The 24592-nt window shown below is 31.5% G+C and overlaps 2 protein-coding genes and 1 long non-coding RNA gene across 3 annotated transcripts; all 3 read left to right on the forward strand.

The window, feature by feature from the left end:
- Positions 1-358: 358 nt before the first annotated feature.
- Positions 359-679, forward strand: LOC125852439 (uncharacterized). The gene is made up of 3 exons (XR_007445019.1): positions 359-378; positions 463-516; positions 617-679. It is a non-coding gene; the product is annotated as an uncharacterized LOC125852439 (long non-coding RNA).
- A 14514-nt stretch (positions 680-15193) lies between these two features.
- On the forward strand, positions 15194-17811 carry LOC125852433 (sesquiterpene synthase 14b-like). The gene is made up of 7 exons (XM_049532167.1): positions 15194-15337; positions 15571-15850; positions 16069-16441; positions 16531-16749; positions 16838-16976; positions 17091-17339; positions 17430-17811. Exons 1-7 carry the CDS (start codon positions 15248-15250, stop codon positions 17727-17729), a joined length of 1650 nt encoding a protein of 549 aa, XP_049388124.1. The 5' UTR covers positions 15194-15247; the 3' UTR covers positions 17730-17811.
- Positions 17812-22585: 4774 nt separating this feature from the next.
- LOC125852440 (uncharacterized) lies at positions 22586-24585 on the forward strand. Its single transcript, XM_049532170.1, has 2 exons — positions 22586-23942; positions 24053-24585. The coding sequence occupies exons 1-2, from the start codon at positions 22586-22588 to the stop codon at positions 24583-24585; spliced, it is 1890 nt and encodes a 629-aa protein (XP_049388127.1).
- Positions 24586-24592: the final 7 nt, after the last annotated feature.

The raw sequence follows: 24592 nt of genomic DNA on the forward strand, positions 1-24592 counted from the left end.
TACTCATTTTGTTAGTAGCTCTGTACTAGTGACTTCCAGGTTCTGGGAGGGATCTTTATTTGTATATATGTTTTTGGTTTGCTTCCGCCTGTTTATATTGTTATTTGCCTACTCTTGTTTAGTTTCTACCCTCAGACCCATTACTTGTTGTTCCGGGTTACGGGTTGGCTTACCTACTGGTGGGTTGTAGTATGTGTCATCATGACTTGAGAAATCGACAGAGCTGGACGAAAACCTCTTTTATTGGTTCGGAAAAGAAAGCCATTTTCTTGAGGATATTACATGTTGCATTCACAGAATATAATGATCGCGATATCTTTGCAGGTTTCGGGAACAGGACTTTTCATAGGTTGTGTAAGAGTATCATTCTATCTGAAGGTCAACATTATAACCAAAATTGCTTAATATTCTTATCATATCTCGAATACATTTTGACATAAAAATTAAGATTATTTGGACCAGGGACATGAAATTGCAATAAAGGCAGCACCGATACTTACTGTAACAGGCATACTGGTACTATCACTATCCTTTCTAAAATTGTCCCCTGCATAGCTTACCCCGACCCCAACACTCCCTCATTCCAGTTTATCTAATACTTGTTCTCAAACGCCAGGTCTATATCGGTTCCTTTTCAGTAGGAATGGGAGCAGTTCCGTGGGTAGTAATGTCGGAGGTACTATCAGTATCCTTTCTGCATCCATACTTCTCTTCTCCTATCGCTTCCCAGTTTCTCTCAATTTTAGGATTTCACCCTAAATTAGATATAGAAAGTTTAGAAGATGAGCCACCAGACTCGCTACAAAAAAATGTAGCTCATCAGTGCATCTGAAGTTCATATTTGACGTCGTCAATTTTGCCGGCGATGACATCGATGTATATGGAGCTATGACATGCATTTGTTAGTTGATTTTGCTGCCAAATAAAAAAAAATTAAGTGTTGTCACTTTGAACATTTCCATCCTTATGTTTCTGTCGCGTTGTAAATGTGAAGCTACAAGTTAATACACTTTTCCTCCAGTTAATGTCAATTTTGTTGAAAATTTGGTACAGATTGGTTTAAATATTTGCTTGTGTAGTTTTCTCTGCATTTGATTTTCATATGTGTTCGATTACAGGCGATGAGGTTTATGGACTAGTCTCATTAGTTCCTGACAATCATCTCTTAGATTGGGAGAATAGAATAATTGTGCGTGTTCAAAGATATCACCTCATTCATGTCCCCTGTAGAGCTTACATCATATAATTTGCCGAGCTACCATGTTACTGTCTCTACTTAATTGTATCATGAACTACAATATGTAGATTGCAAGAAGGTACAGTTTTTATATGTAGTCCTCTGTTTTATTTTAGATCCTAAATGTATAAGTCTTTTGTTATGGTATATTCATCTACTTTTACTTGATTTGCCGGCTGCCGGCTTGTGCTGCATGTTTTCAGGGTATATCTGTTTCGTGTCTTCTATCCTTATTCTTGCACTTGCCGTGATCTATCTCTTCATCCCGTAGGAAGATGAGCTGACACAATCCATTGGCTCTTGTAAAGCTGAAGCAAATATCCTTAGTACATGGATCAATTTTTTGGAAGATACTTGGACACTTCAGTATTTTCTTTATAGAGAGTACAGAAAGTCAAGTATGCTACTGAATTCACTACACAATCAGTCTTTTAGACTTCCGAACTGGAAGAATCTTAAAATATAACTTTTTTTTAGTTTGTTAAATATTATCCTGAATGATTCTTGGTTTGCGCTTACTTTTGAAGTGTTGAACTAGAAAGCATGAGTTTTATTTTGGGAATTAGAACCTTGATGGGAAATCATAGATTTCTGATAGGAAAGAAAAAGCCCAATTACAAAAAAAAAATTCATATACACGAGTGTTTTCTACTCCTCTCTGATCTACATAAGGTTGCTTGTATCGGTGCCTGACATCCTACTAAAGTTTCATTCGCAGTGGCTGGTGCTGGTCAAAATGGATACCATCACCATACTGAGATAAACAAGAAGGTTTACAAGCTTGGCAAAGTTGGACAAGAATCCCACACTGCCTTAACTGAGTTTGACAAGACTGAGATATTTTGTTGACATATTGCAATGTTGGCATGCCTAATTTATTTGAACTGTTCCGGTCAGTCTTATTTGGAGATATTTTGTGGTTTCTCATCCTAGTTGCTGATAACGTGCTCTCTTTTTTGCTCTTATAGTTGCTGGAAGTCATTAAGTTGTAGGCTATTCTCCTGCAGATGCTATAAGGCCACAAGATATGTTTCTACTGCAAGTAAGTTTTCTTTCTGCACTAGTGGAAGTTGAGTGCTTTTGCTGACCATATTTTCACCTTGGTTCATTATAAATGAAATCTAATTTATTAAAAATTTTATTTGAAGAAATTGTTTCAATGTGTTTTATCAACAGGTTGCTTCAGACCACCCAAGAAAAGCAAAAATTATATGGACGCTTGAAAGGCTTAAATATTTCAGCATTAACGTCGTTGGGTAGAGCACAAGTTTTAAACAATTTATTATGGCTAGTACTGTTTATTTTCGTGAGGGTGTTTTTGAAGACAATGTTGACATTTTAAATAAAATAGTAGAATTATAATTATAAAAATATTTCTAATGCTTTAGTTATTGCTATTATTATTATTATTATTATTATTATTATGAATGTATAAGTTTAGTGATTAATGCATGTATTAGAATAATGTATTAAAATTAAAGTTAGTTGTAATCTAATTATATACATTTTAGTCAAAGAATTGGAGGTTACGACCCCCAAAACGAAAATGAATTTTTTTTTGGTAAACAAACAACGGAGGTTTTTAACCCCGACGTAGATTGTTGCGGCAGTTCTTAAAAAGACCCCAAAATTAATTTGTGACAGATCTAACAGCGGGAGTTGTAGAAACTGCCGTAACAACAAATTATGGGGTTTTCAAACCCCTGCAATTTGCACTTTTAACCCCAACTAATTGGCAGTTTTTTTGTAGCGACAAAGCAAAAATTGATAGCTAAATTGTGACTTACTCTTTCAATAGATTTATTGTGCGTCCATCTAAATGTCAAAATAACACTTTCAAATGTATTAGAACCTTTCTGTGCCATCATATAGTTTCATGCAATAGAGAAGACCAAGAAAATTTTCATTCCAAGAAAAAAAAGGTTGGAATATGAATTCTTGTACTTTTGGGTGCTCTTGATTTGTGTTGTAATTTCTTTCTACATGTCTTAAATATCTATACATTTCAATAATATGTGGAAGATGAAAATAATTCAAGTTAANGCGAGGGAGAAGATACAGAAGTGCAGCAAGTAGCGATAATGCCTAATCTAAGGCTCAAACTATCAGACTCAAGTCAGTTATTCCAGTCTACAAGGAGCTAAGTCATCCGAACGACGTCGGCAGAAAGTCAAGGCTATCCAGCCCACATGGGTCATAAGTCTAAGGCAATGCTAGTCTAACTTAGACTAAGGACATCATGCTTACGGTTAAGGATGAACAAGGCATACAATACAAAACATACAAGCATACAATAGCATTTAGCACATAGACATGCAACTCTACTAAACCGGATAACATGATACTATACCCGAAATGTGGCCAATCGATCCTAACATAAGGTATCTAATCAAACTAAGGTAGTAAACTGGTACCCACCCCCAATTCACCCCAATCGACATGTTTTTACACAATTAAGCTCAATCTAAAAGAAAGGAAGCCGTAGCCTACCTTAAGGCCGATCGCGCGCTCTCCAAATCACTTTACCGGAGCTTTCCCTTTTCGAACAACCTCAAAACGCTGCCCCACTATCAAAAATAGGTTCAAAACGTTACTACGGTCATTTAGACACCAAAATCACAACAAACGGAGATGGGTCAATTTTGGAGTCAAAACGGGAATCGTGGGACCCGCACCGAACTGTCCAAATTTGACTCCGTCAAGAGACCCTAAACAACACTCCAAACTTGTGTTCCAAAATGGAACACAATCCGTGGCTCAAAACACAGCAAAAACCAACAAGCAAGAAAACCCATTTTAATCAACTAAAAGAAACCCTACAGCAGCAGCCCCAAACTCGAAATAAACAAAAATCCAAAGGTGCCCAGCACTCTTTGAACACTCTACAATGAAGCCACGACAATTCTCAACATGTGGGACTTCGAATCACCCAAAACCGAGCTAAAATGAGTGAGATATGACCAAAACAAAAATACCAAAAACAAGGACTTGAAAAAGGCATTGCAGTCAGGTTTTATCGCGAAATTACCTCAAACGGGAACCCCAAACCACTATCCGAGCTCACCAACGCGTTTCCCTCGAAAAATCTCACAACTTTGCCTTTTGAATCGCCCAAATCGGTTGAGAGATGAGAGAGTTAAGAGAATTTGAAGTTTTGGAAATATTGCTGAAAATCTGCATTATATTGCAGATTTTCTGCAATTTTTCCAACAACTAAAAACCCCGACGGGGTACTCCGATCTCGTTCGGAACCCCATGCACGCAAACGAGATATGCAACCATACCAAATTCGATATTCCAGACTCAACGGCGCAGTCAAANGGTATCCATCACATTTCAATATCAACAAACCAAATCGAGGGAGCTATGAACATCAACAAGTCCATATTGCAGAATCCAGTGAATCATTCATTAATGGAGCAGGAGGAAATGCTTTGTCTAACCTGGTTAATAACCAGAGTTTTTCAAAAGAACAATGTGACAATCTAATTCAGTTGTTTCAGTCTATGCAGGCAGCTAATTCCAACGTACAGAGAGGTAGTTCAAATGCTTCAATTTCTGAACCAAATGCAACTGTAAATCTGGCTGGTATGAATACTGACTACCAATGTTTTTTCTTTTTTTGTTCCAAAACTCCAAATAACTCATGGATCATTGATTCAGGGGCTACACAACATATGACTTTTGATGAATCCTTGTTACACGATGTTATTGTTCTTAAGACACTTGTAATGGTCCATCTCCCTAATTCATATAAATTTCCAGTACATAAGATAGGAAGATTACATCTCAAATTGTGCTTCATAATGTACTCTTTGTTCCTACATTTCGGCATAATTTACTTTCAGTCAAGAAATTATGTGAGCAATTCAATTGTGGTCTGACTTTTACTAAAATTGGGTGTTATATACATGCCCCTTCATTGATTAAGGGTCAAGCTTTTGGTGATGCTTCTACTGATCTCTACCTGTTGAAAGAAACCTTGCCTACTATAAGACAAATCTGACGAATTCAGTGCACCAATGTCTTCTTTTATTGATTTTCCGCAATTAAGTTATTTGAAATCTTTTTCTTTTCCTATTCTGTTCTTCCAAGAGTTTTTAGCTCTAAGTCTCAGAATTCTGTTTGTAATGAAATAGTTGATATCAATGAAACAGTTTCAGTTTTTAACGTTTCTGAGTTAGAGCAATTGTGGCATTGTCTACCTTTTCATGCTATGAAATACATTAAAGGGCTTCCTGTTAAGATTGCAACTCAAAAAGATTTGTCTTGTACTATTTGTCTTTTGGCTAGGCAAACTAAGCTACCATTTCCTATTAGTTCAACCTCCTCTAAGCATTGTTTTGAGTTAATTCATATAGATACTTGGGGACCATGTCATACACCAACCTATAAAGGTGAAAAATATTTCCTTACAATTGTGGATGATTTTTCTAGGAGTACTTGGACTTTTCTTCTCAATACCAAATCTAGTGCTTTTCCTATACTTAAAACATTCCTATCTCTCGTAGAAATACAATTTTCTACCAAGGTCAAGATAATAAGGTTGGACAATGCTTTTGAATTAGGGACTGGAAATGTTCCTAAGGAATTTTTTTCCTCTCAAGGTATTATTCATCAAACTTCATGTGTAGGAACTCCACAACAAAATGGAGTTGTAGAGCGCAAACATCGACATCTTTTAGAGACTTGTCGGGCACTTTTATTTCAGTCTCATGCATCTAAGAGGTATTGGGGTGATGCTTTATTGACTGCTACCTATTTGATCAATAGGTTCCTTCCAAAATTCTTCATAACAAATCTCCTTATCATATTCTTTTTGGTCAGCAACCTAATTATGAGTTGCTAAGATGTTTTGGATGCCTTTGTTTTGCTTNCGGACAATGCTTTTGAATTAGGGACTGGAAATGTTCCTAAGGAATTTTTTTCCTCTCAAGGTATTATTCATCAAACTTCATGTGTAGGAACTCCACAACAAAATGGAGTTGTAGAGCGCAAACATCGACATCTTTTAGAGACTTGTCGGGCACTTTTATTTCAGTCTCATGCATCTAAGAGGTATTGGGGTGATGCTTTATTGACTGCTACCTATTTGATCAATAGGTTCCTTCCAAAATTCTTCATAACAAATCTCCTTATCATATTCTTTTTGGTCAGCAACCTAATTATGAGTTGCTAAGATGTTTTGGATGCCTTTGTTTTGCTTCTTCACTTCCTCGACAAAGGGATAAGTTGGATCCTAGAGCCATACTTGGTGTTTTTCTTGGCTATCCATTTGGGCAGAAAGGTTACAGGATCTTAAATCTTCTTAACAAACAAACTTTTAATTATTTCTAGGGATGTGAAGTTCATTGACACTGTATTTCCCTTTTCCTATCTTCACATTATCCATCTTTCGATCCTCTTCCATGTTCTATATCTCTTTCTCATGATTCTATTGCGCCATCAATATCTTGTACTCCAACCCACCCTATGGACCAACCTAGCATCGCAACTCCCAGTTCACCTATCCAACCTGTGTGTTCTTCCCCTGCTCCTTCTGATTTCACTTCTACACCATTACCATTAGCAGGAGAGCCTGTATTGAGGAAATCTCAAAGAGAGCATCACCGACCTAAGTTCTTGTCAGACTACATTTGTAATGCTACTTTTTTTTTCCCTAATCCGCCTTATTTGCCTATTCATTCTTTTTCTTTCTCTGCTTTAACTCAAGACAATCAGAGATCGGTAACCTCTATTTGTCAAATTCAAGAACATATTTCATACCACCAGGCTATTCAACATCTAGGATGGCAGTCTGCTATGGAACAGAAATTTGCTGCATTGGACTCCAATCATACTTGGGATGTTGTTCCTTTACCTGCAGGAAAAAAGGCACTTGCCTGCAAATGGGTATACAAGGTCAAATTAAAATCAGATAGTTCACTTGAACGACTCAAAGCTAGGCTTGTTGTTCGTGGAGATACTCAATGGAAAGGTTTGGATTACATCGAAACTTTTTCCCCTGTAGTTAAAATAACTACTATTCGATATATTCTTGCAATTGCAGTGAAACGACATTGGAATTTATATCAATTAGATGTTAATAACACATTTTTACATGGTGAGCTTGATGAAGAAGTGTATATGTGTTTTCCTCCTTGATTCTCTGCTCTTGCTCCTGCTCCTCCTCTACTTCGGAAATCTTTATATGGCCTAAAACATGCATCTCGTCAGTGGTATTCTGGCTTATCATCTTCTTTAGGCACCAGGGGTTTCATCTCATCACTCAATGACTACTCACTTTTCTTCAAAACCACTGGAACTTTAATCACAATTATTCCCGTTTATGTTGGCGACATTATTATCACAGGAGACAATGAGAGTGAAATATCTGAGATCAAGGAATTCCTTCATAATGAGTTCAAAATCAAGGATTTGGGCTTCGCCAGTTATTTTTTGGGATTGGAACTGATTCGTCATAAAAGAGGCCTGCTTATCACACAACGCAAGTTTACTTTGGACTTGTTGGCTGAATTTGATTGCTTGGATGCCAGACCTGCCTCTTCTCCTTTGGATCCAACTCTTAAACTCACTTCCACCTGCGGTCCTCCCCTTTCAGATCCTACTATTTATCGTCGCCTGACTGGAAAGTTGAATTTTTTATCGCATACTCGGCCAATTCTCTCATTTGCTTTACAATCTCTCAGTCAATTTATGCAATCGCCATGTTCTAGGCACTACCAAGCAACACTACATACTTTGCGATATCTTTGTCATGACCCCGGGATTGGTTTGTTCATATCTCCTGCTTCCTCATTTCAAATTCTTGCTTATTGCAACTCCGATTGGGCTACATGCCCTGAATATCGTCGGTCAGTCAGTGGTTTCTTTTTGAGTTTAGGTGGATCTCCCATCTCGTGGAAATCAAAGAAGCAACCAGTTGTATCTCTTTCCTCCGCAGAGGCGGAGTATCATTCAATGCGTCCACTGGTAACTGAAATTGCTTGGATTGTGCATCTTCTTCAAGATCTATCTGCTCCACCATTGTTGCCTATTCCTCTCCATTGTGACAATCAAGCGGCCACTCATATTGCCAAAAATCCAATTTTTCACGAGAGAACTAAGCATATCGAGTTTGATTGTCACTTTGTCCATGAGAAGCTTTTGGATGGTTTGATTTCCCTCTCATTTGTGCCTTCCTCTTCACAGTTAGCCGACATTTTTACGAAAGCTTTATCTGGACCTTTACATCGGCATTTGTTAGGCAAGTTGGGTATCAGCTTCGGGACCTCCAACTTGAAGTGGGTGTTGCCGGAAAATCTTCACCTCCAACAGAATCTCAAGCACATATTTTTCTTTTCAGCATTTTATTTGTTTAGTCAAGTTAAAGAGTTTGTTAGATAGTGGAGAGTCAAGTTAGAGAGTTTGTTAGATAGTGGAGAGTTTGTTAGATTATTATTCAGTCAGTTAGAGAGTATGCTAAATTAGTGGATTGCGCTCCAAGTTTTAGTCTGTATAAATGCACCAGCTCTTGAATAGAAATATACGTAGAAAAATAGAGATTTTATCTCTGCAAGTCAGTCTCTTCTTCTCGTTTTTCTTCAATGGCTTTAATATCTGGTTGGGGAAAATTGCAAGATGGACAAATAAAATTTAGCACCTTTAGAATGTCTTTCAAAAAATTGATTTTTTTTCTTAATTTATTGTATGATTTTAAGATGGGATATAATCTGTGCCATGCCAATATAAATTATCCAATGAATTTATCCCTGCAAAAACATGAAAAACAAATCAATCAGATATTAAGTTTCATCAAATAGAGTCAATTCATTGTGAAATCATCATAAATTATTTATCAATTATTCAAAGAACAAAGAAAAAGAGTAGCCATTATTTTAAGCAAAAACAAAAACTTAAAAAAAAATCCAATTACCTTTAGCTATAATAGCAATACCAAACAGAAGGAGTGAGAAAGTCAATCGACTGTCTGGATATACTCAGAACTTAGACGTACAAAATTCAAGTGACTATTAGGATAATCACTCATCTTTTATGGTATGCTCGGATGAAATTTCTATCACAACCTTCATAAGTCTCGCAAATAACCTGAAATTCATAGTATTTAAACCTAATTCAAGCGATTTCGTCAATATATGCTGCTCGTTTGATAGTACCATGAAATAAGTCTTTCTTCTCTTAATTCGGATAAGAATACTCTTTCGATTGCACTTCATTTTTTGCTATTTTCTCTCTTGTTCTCTCGTCTACTTCTCCACAAATGTGGACGGTCAGAATATATATTTAATGTTGAGATTGATAAAGTAAGTTGTAACCACCTTATTTCAAAAAAAAAAAAAAAAAAACCATTTTTTGAATTTAAAAGTTTGATTAATTTTTGTTGTTTTATTGATAAATTTATTGTTATTGATAAATTTAAACAGTTAAAAGTCTGCAAATTAATTGACGTGCGGAGAGGAAAGTGGGCTACATGTTTTAGTAACTGAAGTTAAAGTTAGTTTTTTATTAATAAGTTTATGATTTTAAAAAATCTGAAAACGGAATACACATGTTTTGGCAATTTTATTTGACAATTATTTTGTATTATTTTTTAAAACCTAATGATGTAGTTTCTTTTATTTTGGCTTGGTATTCTATATTTTTAAAAATATTCTATATATATATATATATTATTTTTGAAATCATTTTTAACTAATTATTTAATATATATTTCAGTTTATAACAACTCGCCATATTTCTCTCGTTGCACAACCACCTATCTTAAATTTCATTTGAGATCAATAAAAACAATTATTAATATTGATTTTTTAAAAATAAAAAATTGTGAAATGATAACTAATAACTATTTATTAATTAATCTTAAATATGTATTATTATTTGGATGAATGGAAAATGTTTCCATTATTTTCAGGTTTCCGTTCTTTTTCTTTTCTTTTGATTTTAATTAATTTTATTAATTATTTAATGTTGAGATTGATAAAGTAAGTTGTAACCACCTTATTTCAAAAAAAAAAATTCAATTTTTTGAATTTAAAAGTTTGATTAATTTTTGTTGTTTTATTGATAAATTTAAACAGTTAAAAGTCTGCAAATTAATTGACGTGGGGAGAGGAAAGTGGGCTACGTGTTTTAGTAGCTGAAGTTAAAGTTAGTTTTTTATTAATAAGTTTATGATTTTAAAAATTCTGAAAACGGAATACACATGTTTTGGCAATTTTATTTGACAATTATTTTGTATTATTTTTTAAAACCTAATGATATGGTTTCTTTTAGTTTGGTTTGGTATTATATATTTTTTAAAATATTATATATATTTATATATATATTATTTTTGAAATCATTTTTAACTAATTATTTAAAATATAATTCAGTTTATAACAACTCCCCATATTTCTCTCGTTGCACAACCACCTATCTTAAATTTCATATGAGATCAATAAAAACAATTATTAATATTGATTTTTTTTAAATAAAAAATTGTGAATATTAAATGATAACTAATTATATTTATTAATTAATCTAAATATATATTATTATTTGGATGAATGGAAAATGTTTCCATTATTTTCAGTTTTCCGTTCTTTTTCTTTTCTTTTGATTTTAATTAATTTTAAGAATTAATAAATGTTATTTTTTCTGGTGTTGACATGTAAGCGTTTTCACCTCTCCTATTATATATATATAGATATAGATTACTTGAAGGGTGTTGTGTACATATATAGCCCTATTTATCGATAAATTATACAATATATATATAGAATTAAATATTGTTTTAGATACACATATTAAAAATAAGATAGTTGCATTTGAACACGCCTATGCCTCTATTATTGGTTGGTCTAATTATGTGAGCAGATTTGACATTTAGATACTTGCCGGCCAGCATATGAACTCATTAGAGTCAATAATATACTCATTCATAAGTCATGCCATTCAATAATATACTCATTCATGAATCATGCCATTCAATAATATATTCATTCATTAGTCGTTTCATTCAATAATGGGGAAAGATGCATGTTAAATCTTTGTTTCGAAAAGTCAGTTACATACTTAAAATATTATGGTGATTTATTATACATCTTTACTACAACTGATGTGACAAGAAAATAAAAATAAGTGTGTCAGATAAAAATAAAGTTAAAAAAGAAAATAAAAAAATCAAAATCCTCCTTACACCCCACCCCCACGTTTCTTCTTCACACCTCATCCATTATCCTCTTCTTGTTCATTCTTTATTTTTCATCACAAACCACAAAGTGTGAGACAACGAAACATCGGAAAACCTCCCTCCGGTAAAATGTAGTTAATAAAAATAGAGTTAATTAATAAAAATAAAAACATTAAAGATATAAAATTATAATTTATCACATAACGATATCGATGATATGGCGGCGAGTGTAATACACCACATACTGTGAGAGTGATGTTACACAGCTCGGGATAATATTAAAGTAACTTTTAAATAGTACAGATATGTGATAAATTGTAACGATAATTTAAATATATAACTGAGTTTTCGATACAAGTTCATAAAAGAATTTATGCCTTTTTCCTTCAATTATATATTCATTCATGAGTCATGTCATTCAATATTAATATACTCATTCATGAGTGTCATTCAATAATCTATATATCTATATATTATATAATATAAAGGAGAAACATAGAAAATATGATGTGGCACCTCTCTATTGCCTCCATTCATATTTATATTTTTTCACCTTTTGTTGAGATTTTTTAAAATTCTTTTCATTAAATATTTTATTTATTAAATTTAAAAAAAAATCATATTTACTATTCTAATTATATCTAATGAGTTACAAAAAACATCCATCTATTCATATTCTCTACTTAAATAACATGTCTCTTCAACTTATTCTTATGGATTATCAAATCTATAAATTACAATCACCCATGGAGATGTTGAATATTCATTTTTCATTTTCTCATTCTTTCTTTCCATTAGTGTAGTTTTTTTCTCATTTTTTCTTTCTATTAGTGTAGTTTTTTTTCTCATTCTTTCTTTCTTTCTAATAGTGTAGGTTTTTTTCTCTTTTTTTTTTTTAAAAAAATAAATTATCTTCATTGTTTCCATAAGAAAATAGAAAAGATAGCGACATGAAATGTTCTTCACTTTGATGAAGATCAAAGATATATTCTTCAAACTTCAAAGATTCATTATAAAAAGATGTTCACATTAATTTAGTACAAGATCATCAAAAAGAGAGATGATCATATTAGTATAAAGTTTGAATGTTATCAATATTTTAAAGATTCATTAATGTATTGTTTTGATTTCAATATTCTAAAATTTTTCCATGCTTGAAAAGTATATTATATTATCTATGGTACATTTCTCATAGCTATTACATATTGTTGTACTTAAAAATCTATATATAATACAAGCTAGATGTTAGAGAAGTGAAGTTGCACCTCTCTTTGGCCAAAGATTCTATTTATCCTTTTTCCTCTTTTTTTTTTTTTTGACAATTTTCCATATTTTCCATATTTTCTACTTACTTATTATTATACAAAAAATAAATATATCAATTACTACTCCTCTATTTATTGTTATACTTAAATGTCTGAAAAATTATTTACACTGATTATTATTCTTTGTTACAAAAAAATAAAAGTGTCAATATTTACTACTTTAATATTTCAAGATATTTTTCTCTTTTTTTATTGTATTTTTTTCCTCTTTCAATTTAATTTGCTAAACACAAAAAGAGAAGAAGTGTATTTGCTTGCTTTCCCAATAAAACTTAAACACCCAACAAATGTTGAATAGTACATGAGTTTTTTTTTTTTGTCTTCATTATTTTTTTTTTCCTTCTTTTATTTATTTTAAAATTCTTATCTCCATAACTTATACCTAATTGAACTTTTACTTTAATTAATATTATTAACTCTTTTTTTAAAATTTTCATATTCATAACCCCCAACTATTTAATTTCAAAATTTAAGGTACCTTATGATACTAATTTCTTCAATTTTGTCTATATAAATTCTTATTTTTTGTTTCATTAGATTCCTACTCAAGATTATTATTTATATTTCATATTTAAAATAGTGATATTCTATATTATTGTTGTAGTATCATATTTATACTTTAGTTTGCTCCATGAAAAGACTCTTGGATATGGATAGAAGGGGTGCCTGATAAAAGCCCAAAAATAATTGCATTGATTATTTGATTTTTTATCATCTTTGTTTTTGTGATTAAGAACTTGACAAAGTGTTGTTATTTTTCTCTTTTTACTTACTTGTATTACTCATGGCTCAAAAGAAATGCATATTAAGTATTGAAATACGCAATTCTGAGGTATTTCGTATGGTGAAGAACCATTTAAATTTGTTCACTTCTTCTACTTCTAAAGAATTACCATAATAATATAAGATATATACGAAAAATTAGCAATAGAGTTTTATTTAGATGATAATAAAAAATAGAGAAAAATAATTATTTAGACGATGATGAATAAGAGAAAAAACAAGGACAAAGAAAGAATCAAATCTCAAAGAAGAAATGAAATAGAAATATTTATCTCTTTTTCCTCCTATTTTTAGTTTCATCATTTATTTTTTGGAATTAAAGGAAGATTCATCGGATAGTAAATTTATCATTTGACAAAAATAAGAAAAAAAATCAAGTCCTTAAATATGTTTATCCGAATTTTATGTATTAACATAATAATATATGAATTGTTTTCTTAATAAATTAGTCTTTTAATTTTGAAAAATATTTGATAATAAAATGTGATTCACTCCAGCTCTAATTCTACAAAAAAATTTGTATTGTGATTTCATCAGTTTTCTTATTTCTATAATTGATTTTTTATTTCTTGTATCATAATTATTTTTTAAAATAAATTTACATATATATTTCTTAATTGCGCGAAGCGCGGCCAAATTCCCTAGTATCTCAATATTCATGATTCATGTCCAATGCTTCACATAAGAAAGTCAAGATGTTTGGATAAAAGGTTTGTACTACATTTCTATGATTGTAATTATATGATCCTATAAATTCAATTTTTATGTTTGACACGAAACTCTAATTTTATGGGATCACACCGAACAATTCACAGGCAGATTCAATGTTAAATTTTCACTAAAGAGATTTAAAGTATGTATCATCTCTCCATAATTTAGATATTTGTAAATTTCAAAAATATTACTAAGGGTAAAATGAGAGAGAAAATAATTAATTTTATTTAAACTTCTAAAATAAACGACTACTTTTAAAAATTCACGACATATAACTTGAGACAGAAAGACCACTAAAGTCGGAGAGTCATTTGGATAACTATACAAAAAGGATTTTGCTCCTCTCTATTTTCTTTTTCTTCATTTTTTTCAAGTATTTATTTGAATAAGATACACATGTTATAGATTTAAATCAAGGATTGAGATTTAATAAATGAAAGATAAGCCTTTAACATGATTAAGATATTAGAAATTTTATATAATTACTCCCAAAATATAAGAAAATCCCGCAATTCTAATCACTAAGTTTATTCTTTTTTTCTTTTTAAAGCAGCACTATAAGTACAAATTATTCTTTATTATATTAATATTTATTTTTTCAAATATTCAAGTATTTCATTGTTACATTATTTACCTTACCTGTTCGACTGAAGAAAAAATTACTCTAAATTAGTATGATATTTTTTTTCACTAAAGGCAAGTAAGAAAAGTTATTAATATATTTATCGAAAGTATCACGTGCAACTAAAATTGTGGGCTTAAAATATATTTTATTAATAAGTATATGGAAGTAATTTATTATCTTAGTCGTAGTTGAAACGTATCTTTATTTTATTAAAATAAATCTCAATTATTGATTTAAATTTAAAACATGCCTCCATCCAAATAAAAACATGAAAAAAATGAACGATAATGATGTCGAGCCAAATCCCTATAAAATACCTCACCAAATATAGCAACATATCTCAAATTGTAATAATTAAAGCATTTTAGAGAGAGAAAGAAAAAAAATAAGCAATGGCTGATACTACTATCACACGTCCATTGGCAAATTATCATTCAAGTGTTTGGGGAGATTATTTCCTTTCCTACACTCCTCAACTCACGGTATGTTTCGTTTTTCTGTGAGATAGGCTTGGTGATAAATTTGATATATCGTATTTGTTTCTTTGTTCATATCATGATCAGTAGTAGCTAGCATTATTTTCATAATTTCTCGTCCTACAATTTCTATTACCTTCTTCTAATCCCACCTATAGAGTTATTCCGACTATATTGTTGTTGTTTTATTGCACTTGTTGCTATAGTAGAACAATAATAACACTTAACATTTGGTGCAGGAAATTAGTAGCCAAGAGAAACTTGAACTTGAAGAATTGAAAGAAAAAGTCAGGCAAATGTTAGTGGAAACTCATGATAATAGTACCCAAAAACTTGTCTTGATTGACACCATCCAACGATTGGGAGTGGCATATCATTTCGAAAACGAAATCAAAACATCCATTCAGAATATTTTTGATGAATTTGAACAAAATAAAAATGAAGATAACAATGATGATGTTTGCGTTGTTGCTCTTCGTTTTAGACTAGTGAGACGACAAAGGCATTACATGTCTTCTGGTATCGTATCTCTACTCTAATTATCCTATGCAGCTTATTAATGTTGATTACTACTTCCTTTATGGTGAAAAGTAAAATGTTTAACGAGATGAATTTAGAATTAATCTTTACGAATTCAAAATATAATATTTATAGTACTTAGATGAGGCTTATAAGTTAAAACTTATGTATATCTCGAAAAAGTTGTTGAATATCTAACTATGACGATAATTAATCAGATGTGTTCAAAAAATTTATCAACGATGATGGAAAATTCAAGGAAACTCTTACTAAAGATGTTCAAGGCTTATTAAGTTTATACGAAGCAACACATCTAAGAGTACACGGAGAAGAAATTCTTGAAGAAGCTCTATCTTTTACCGTTACTCATCTCAAGTCCATGAGCCCTAAATTGGACAATTCACTCAAGGCCCAAGTTAGTGAAGCCTTGTTCCAGCCCATTCATACAAATGTACCAAGAGTGGTAGCTCATAAATACATACGTATTTACGAAAATATTGAATCGCATGATGATTTGCTTTTGAAATTTGCAAAATTGGATTTCCACATTTTGCAAAAAATGCACCAAAGAGAGCTTAGTGAACTAACAAGGTAAATATATGTATCCTCTTTAATTAATCATATTCATATGTATATATATTCTTCGTATGATATATTATACGTATAATATACATATATAGGTGGTGGAAAGATCTTTATCATTCAAACAAATATCCATATGCAAGAGACAAACTAGTGGAATGTTATTTTTGGGCAACAGGGGTGTATTTTGGGCCACAATACAAACGTGCAAGAAGAACGTTAGCAAAATTAATCGTTATCATTACAATTACTGATGATCTATATGATGCTTATGCAACTTACGACGAACTTATGCCTTATACCGACGCAGTTGAGAGGTAAAACTTATATAAACTTAATTAATAGTTAAATGTACAACGTTGTTACGTTGAGTAAGAAATATATGTGTCATTTATGTATGTACAGATGTGACATTAGCGCTATGGATTTGATATCGTCCTATATGAGACCTCTTTATCAAGTCCTTTTAGACTATTTTGATGAAATGGAAGAAGAATTGACCAAAGATGGTAAAGCACACTATGTCTACTATGCAAAAATTGAGGTAAGCTAAGTTTGCTATGAATACAACTTGGCTCCATTAATCAGTTAAATCATAAATCGATATCAGTTATTTTACAAACAACGCTTCTGATATATATTTATTTATTTATTTTAGATGAATAAGTGGATCAAAAGCTATCTTAAGGAAGCAGAATGGTTGAAAGATGACATTATTCCAAAATGTGAGGAATATAAGAGAAACGCTACTATAACTGTTTCCAATCAAATGATTTTGATTACTTGTTTGATTGTTGCGGGGGAATTTATATCCAACGAGACTTTCGAATGGATGATAAATGAGTCTTTGGTCACTCCAGCTTCATCACTAATCAATCGATTAAAGGACGATATTATTGGACATGAAGTAAGTATATATAAATACGCTAACATATTATATAGTTTGAACTTATAAAAATAGATATTTAATTTAAATGTCATACTGTATTTGATGTAGCATGAACAACAAAGAGAACATGGAGCTTCATTCATTGAATGTTACATGAAAGAATATAGAGCTTCAAAACAAGAGGCATATGTTGAGGCTCGAAGGCAAATTGCAAATGCATGGAAAGATATAAACACTGATTATTTACATGCTACTCAAGTACCAACGTTTGTCCTCGAACCTGCCTTAAATCTTTCACGCATCGTAGATATTCTCCAAGAGGATGATTTTACGGATTCACAAAACTTCCTTAAAGACACAATCACCTTGTTGTTTGTTGACTCTGTCAATAGTACATCATGTGGATAATCGTATCATTCATCAAATTGTGATTAATGGTTTCAACATATCTAAGTGGTTGATGAAATAATGTGTGTGTGGGGGGGGGGGGGGGGGGGGTTGCTTTATATATAATTCTATCGATGTTTGCATGAGTTCTTGACTTCTTGTGTGTTGTATTTTCATTCATATTGTAGTTTGTATTGAAACTAGGATATGTCACTCCTAGTAGTTGGATTATTGTATCAATCAATTCAAGTTTTTATGTGCTATATATTACCTGGTGTTATTGTAATTAGGTGTTTATTGTGATTTGTTTTTACCCTATTTGATTTTTATTTTTCTTGAAGGAAGGGCTACATATTTACCATAAATTTGGTGTTTCTTTTTTCCTAAAAGGAAATTTTAAATCTCCCATACTTTGTTAATCCTTTGAGAAAAATGTTTTGGGCTTTTTGAAGGTATATATCGTAACAAATATATCCGAAGTCTCTAAAGCTTATGAATTTAGGATTCGGTCTTTGAAAATTCATGAATTTCAAATTAACAGTGTATACATTCAATAATATTAAATACAAATACAAAATTTAGACGAAAATTATTGAGTTCGACCAAATTCGTAATTATAACGAGAACTCCACCTTTGAGTGGCGAAAATTGAAATCAAAGAAAGAGGATTCAATACATCTACATTGCAATCTTTTATTAAAAGAAAAATATGCGTGAAAAGATCCAAGCAACTATTTTTCTCGATACTAGGTAACTCTTGCATGTGCCAGCACAAGTTCAATACTTTAGATAGTAATGTTATTCATGTCAAGTCTTTAAAGTATATCTATCTGAAGTATATAGTCAAAAATTTTAATTTATTAAATATGTATAAATATTTAATTGCAAACTCAATAACTATAATGAATTATGTGTTCAGTAGTAATTTAAAAATATATAAACTTCAAATCATGACTCGTCCTCTAGACCACAAGATTCAAAAGTCTTTTTTATTTACTTAAACTCCGTGTCAAGTCAAACTAGACCATTCTTTGTGAAACGGAGAGAGTAGTATATACACACGGACTATATATATGTATATACAACTCACACTGATCACATCACAAATTATATAAATAATTGAATTCAATCTTTGGTGTAGACGGAACAAAAAAGACACCATACAGCTTCATTCATAGAATGCTACATGAAAGAATATGAAGCATCGAAGTCAGAGGATATGTTGAGGCACGAAGGAAAATCACAAATGCATGGAAGGACATAAACACATAATTCCTTTGTTGTAGTTATATTGAAGTACCAACGTCTGTTCTCAAATTTGCCATAAATTTTGCACGCCACGTACGTAGATATTTTCCAAGGGGATGATTTTACAGACTCCACAAAGTTTATGAAAGACATGATTACCATGATGCTTGTTGAACGTGTCAATATATGATCAGGATAATCGTGTTGATGCCTACATGCATTTCAAAGTGATTGTTGCTTGTATTAGAGTGCTTCTTTCTACTAATACTTGATAATATATTACTCCATTCGTTTCAATTTGTTTGTCAAAATCTCTCTACTAATATTTGATAATATAAGTCATGTCATGTAGACAACTAAAATTAAAAAAATTATCCAATTTTTTTTTTTTTTTTTTAAAAAAAGTAAGATAAATAGATTGAAACGTAGAGATCAGAGTATATGATCTGTGCATGTAGTGGTCTAAGACATGTAAATATGAAATGCAAATTGAACTACAAAACGTTATAAATGGTTGCAGCAGTGAATGAACACAAATCATAGGTTCCCTTTTGGAATAGGATGTGTACATAGTGGCCAATAAATCAAAAGACATGGAGGGATCTAGGAGATAGAAGCAATGAACCCCATTTGTTGATAAATTACACGGTATATATAAGGTTAAACTTTTTTTTTAGATACATATATTAAATGTAAGATATACTATAACAAAAACAGCTTTTAACGGCAATAAATATGTACATTAAAGTTTTACAGATATTAAATTCAATGTTGTTATAGGCTTTACCATTTATAAAAAGTACTAACATGTAATTGTCATTAGTAATTATCTCTATGAAAACATATTTAGCGATAATTAAATTATTATCATTAATTAATTGTTGCTAAAAATCATTTTTGAGACGGTAATAATTGCACACTGGGAAAATTATGGGCTCTACTGCTATTTGTGGAAATGTTTGTTGAATTGTTTCATTCATTTTGCACACACCTATATATACCTCCATTACTGTAGCTTCTTTTGATTCTTGGTTGATTCAATCTTCACATTTAAGTAATAATTAACTTCGTGAACTCATGAATAATATGATTCCTTTAGTCAATTGTTCGCAATAAATTTAAAAGTGATAAAAAATAAATTGTGACAAAACATAATTTTATTGGTAAAATAATGTGCATATAAATTTGTTTATTCCTTTAATTTTTTTCTCTCAAGATTTTCTATGATTCGAAGGCTAGCTGTTATTGACCTTCTCAAACTAAGATAATGTGCACCTGCTTGATATTAGTTGATCTCCATTGATCTTTATGATAACTCCTCAAGGAAATATATTACCTTTTATATATTCTCATAAAATGTGGGTGTCTATACCAACAATGAACTCATGATTATTTTCAATAATATCTGCACTCATGTGACATGTCCAATGCTTTAGAAAAGTCTAAGATTCGAAAGAGAATTTGTCGCATTATTTCTACGATTGTATTGATATGATCCTATAAATATAATTTTTATGCTTAATACGAAACTTTTATTTTATGGTTTACATCAATTAATTCACGAATATAATTGGAGTCAAAAAATTTATTAAGGAGATTTAGAATATGTATCATTCCATAATTTAGATATTTGTAAATTTCAAAAATATTGCTAAGGGTAAAATGAGAGAGAAAATACTTGAACTTTTGAAATGATGACTAATTTTAAAAATCACGACAAATAATTTGAGACATGAAAAGTACTAAATTTATTAAGTCATTTGGATAACTTCCAGCATTACATCAAAAATTATATTTAGTGACAATTAATTAACAACGATAAGTCGATAACTTAATTGTCATTAAATATGTATTTTTAGTGGTAATTAATTAACACTTTTTGTGTCTATTCTTAAAACCTATAGCGACTTTGAATCTAATGAAAAATTAATTAATGTCGATAGCACTCGTGTATATTTATTACCGCTAAAACATATTTTTATTGTACGGCAGAATATTTATCACTTTGACACTTATCGTCCTAATTGCACTATAAAATACCTCACTAAATATAGCAGTAAATATCAAATTGCAATGGTTAAAACATTTTAGAGAGAGAGAAAAAAATAAATTAAGAATCAATAAGCAATGGTTGATACTACTATCACACGTCCATTGGCAAACTATTATTCAAGTGTTTGGGGAGACTATTTCCTCTCTTACTGTAATGATCCGGTAGGTTATTTTTGAAAATTTTGAACTATTCGTTTAACTTTAGTTAATTAGTTGATGGGTAGTTATAAATATTTGACTTAATCGATAGTTAATGGGCTAAAGTAATCATTTATTTAAGAACCTATACCACTTGATATATATATATATAAATAATTTAATGGAGTTTGTCACTTTAAATTTATAATTATTATTATTCTTTAAAGAAATAAAAACTACCCTAAAAGATGTATGGTCGCCGCATCTGCAACGAAGAGGACGATCTCTAGGTAAGATACTTTGAGAAAATTTATTCATAAAGTTATAACGATATCAATAGGAGGGCGAGTAGAATTCATGTGATGGTCATATACTTAAGTAATGCTTCTGGTGCTTGATTTGGTCGTATGAATTTGCATAACAATTATGTCATGTATAATGACTATAGTTATAATTAATAATTGACCAATAATAATTGTGGGGTGGTGTTTGAATAATTAACCACAGGAGAAGTATTGTTCAGGTAACTAGTAGCTAAATCTTTAGTATCCTATAACTAGGTATGTAATGAAATCAGGGGCGGATCTACATTGAACCAAGGGGGTTCATCTGAATCCCCATCGTCGAAAAATTACACTATATATATACGATTAATTTTTTTATTTATGTGTATATATATAATATTGAACCCCCTAAACATACACCAAAGGCGTAGCTCAGCGGCGTTGGGGGTTCAAGAATTCGCGCTCCTGCACGTTAGGTCGCGTGTTCGAATCCGAATAGAGGCAATTTTTTATCAGCCTTATATTTTAGGCGGGAATTTAAGATTTATTAGTTTAATCCCTAATTATAAAGTCAAATATTAAAAAGCCCTTTTCTTCTTTATTAAAAACCTGATAATCCCTAATTACAAAGTCAAATATTAAAAAACCCTTTTCTTCTTTTAGGATTTTTTCACGTTTTATTTTTTTCACCGTTCTTCTTCCTTGCTCTGGCTGCTGCTGGCTGCTCCTTGTCACTGCTGCTTGCTGCTTTTGTTGGATTGATCATTATTGAAATCTTGAAGTCTATATCCGCAATCGTTTCTTTCATCTCCATTAATAATTACTTTGGTATGGTTTTGGTTCCCTTTTTTCTTACTAGATTTCTATATACCTTATTTGGTTATTTCTTGATGTGCTTTCTTTTAGTTGGCTGAATTATTGATATCATTGAAGTTTCATTTTTTTGTTTGGCTAATTTAATATATTTTCTTAATCTAAAATTGGAGAGATAGAGAAATATAATGTAATAATCCAATAACCATTGCTTAAGCTTTTTGGTTTTGGTCCTTCTTGTGTGTATGCTTTTTTTTTTTAATAGTTCTGACTTTTGAATGTGTGTTTATTTCTCTTAAATTCTAACTAAACTTTTACTTTACAATCCAGTCTTAATATTCAATGAAGAAGTATTTTACCCCAATATCGAAATCAAGTTTAGCCTCTCATAGTCATAGTCAATCTAACCAAGAAGAAAATGTCAATCATTCTGAAGTACCATCACATTCTTCTCAAGAATTTGATTTGAGTACTTTAAAGTTTGATCCCGGTGAAAGAACTCCAATATTGAATTATCATCCAAATCATCGTGATGTTATTAGAAGGGCATACCTTGTGAATGGTCCTTGTCAACCTCGCTTGGAGGTGCATGAGTACCCTCAAACAAATATTTCTGGAGCAATGCGTCGTTTTAATCATGAATGGTTTGATGATGTATATCATGATTGGTTGGAGTACAGTGTTAGTAAAGATGCAGCCTATTGTTTGTATTGCTATCTATTTAAAGATCACAATATTAATCAAGGTGGAGGCGAAGTATTTTCATGTACAAGATTTAAGAATTGGAATAAAAAGAGTGGTCTTGACAAGCATATTGGTCTGCAGAATAGCCCACATAATCGATCAAAAAAGAAATGTCAGGATTTACTACGGCAACAACAGTCGATTCAATATGCATTTGAGAGACAATCTAATCAAATTAAACATGGATATTATATCCGCTTAAGTGTTTCGGTTGATGTAGTAAGACTTCTCATAACTCAAGGACTTGCATTTCGAGGTCATGATGAATCTAAATCATCACTTAGTAGGGGTAATTTTCTTCATATTCTCTCGTGGTATGCAAAAAGATGTGATAAAATTAGTGATTATGTACTTGAACATGCCTCTCAAAATGATCAAATGACTTCTCCAATAATTCAAAAAGATATTGTAACTGCATGCAAGATAGAAACAGTTAAAGCTATTCTCGAGGAACTAAATGGTGACTACTTTGTCTTACTAGTTGATGAATCTTTTGATATTTCACGCAAGGAGCAAATGGCTATTGTATTACGATATGTTGATAGAATGGGATTTGTGATGGTGCGACTTATTGACATTATTCATATTCAAGATACTAGTGCATTATCCTTGAAAGAGACAATTATTAATTTACTTGCTCAACATTCTTTGAGTCCATCACGTGTGCGTGGACAATATTACGATGGGGCAAACAATATGCAAGGTGAGGTCAATGGACTTAAAATGTTGATTAGGCAAGAAAGTAGATCGGCTCATTCAATACATTGTTTTGCTCATCAACTTCAACTAACTCTTGTTGGGGTCTCTAAAAAGTGTGTTGAAGTGGGAAAACTTGTAGTATTGGTCTCAAATATTTTTAATGTATTGGGATCTTCTTTTAAGCGTATGGATGATTTACGAGATTCTCAAAAAGCAACAATTCAAGATGCATTAGATATGGGTGAATTGACAATCGGTAGGGGCTTGAATCAACAACTTGGTCTTCAAGAGCTTGTGATACTCGTTGGGGATCTCATTATAAATCCTTTAACAATTTTATTCTTATGTTTGGCTCTATTGTTGAAGTTCTTGAATCACTTGCTCTTGATGCACGAAGTATGGATGAAAGAGCCAAGGCAATGGGACATCTTGAATCTTGTCAAACATTTGAGGTTGCGTTCATGTTGCATTTGATGAGAGATGTATTAGCAATCACAAATGAGCTCAATAAATGCTTACAAAGAAAGGAGAAAGATGTTGCAAATGCTATGCTACTTGTTAAAGTAGCAAAGAAAAGGTTGCAAGTTTTAAGGGATGATGAATGGAATTCTCTTATTGCTAAGGTATCTATATTTTGTACCAAACATGAAATTTTGATACCTAACTTTGAGGAGCCATATGTTAGCTCTTTAAGATCACGGCGAAGACTTGCTCACTATACAGTCTTACATCATTATCATGTTGAAGTGTTTTGCAATATTATTGATTGGCAACTTCAAGAGCTTAATAGTCGTTTTAATGAGGTATCTATTGATTTGCTCCATGGAATTGCTTGTTTGAATCCAATTAACTCGTTTTCAAGTTTTGACAGCAAAAAAATAATGAGGATGGCCAGATGATTTTGAT

Source organism: Solanum stenotomum, unplaced genomic scaffold (genome assembly GCF_019186545.1).
Source record: "Solanum stenotomum isolate F172 unplaced genomic scaffold, ASM1918654v1 scaffold35358, whole genome shotgun sequence".
Taxonomy (NCBI): domain Eukaryota; kingdom Viridiplantae; phylum Streptophyta; class Magnoliopsida; order Solanales; family Solanaceae; genus Solanum; species Solanum stenotomum.

Coding starts and splice junctions, on each gene's coding strand:
- LOC125852433 (XM_049532167.1), top strand. CDS start 15,248: ATGGCTGATACTACTATCACACGTCCATTGGCAAATTATCATTCAAGT. Junction 15,338..15,570: donor CCTACACTCCTCAACTCACG/GTATGTTTCGTT, acceptor CATTTGGTGCAG/GAAATTAGTAGCCAAGAGAA. Junction 17,340..17,429: donor ACGATATTATTGGACATGAA/GTAAGTATATAT, acceptor TATTTGATGTAG/CATGAACAACAAAGAGAACA.
- LOC125852440 (XM_049532170.1), top strand. CDS start 22,586: ATGAAGAAGTATTTTACCCCAATATCGAAATCAAGTTTAGCCTCTCAT. Junction 23,943..24,052: donor TATGGGTGAATTGACAATCG/GTAGGGGCTTGA, acceptor CTATTGTTGAAG/TTCTTGAATCACTTGCTCTT.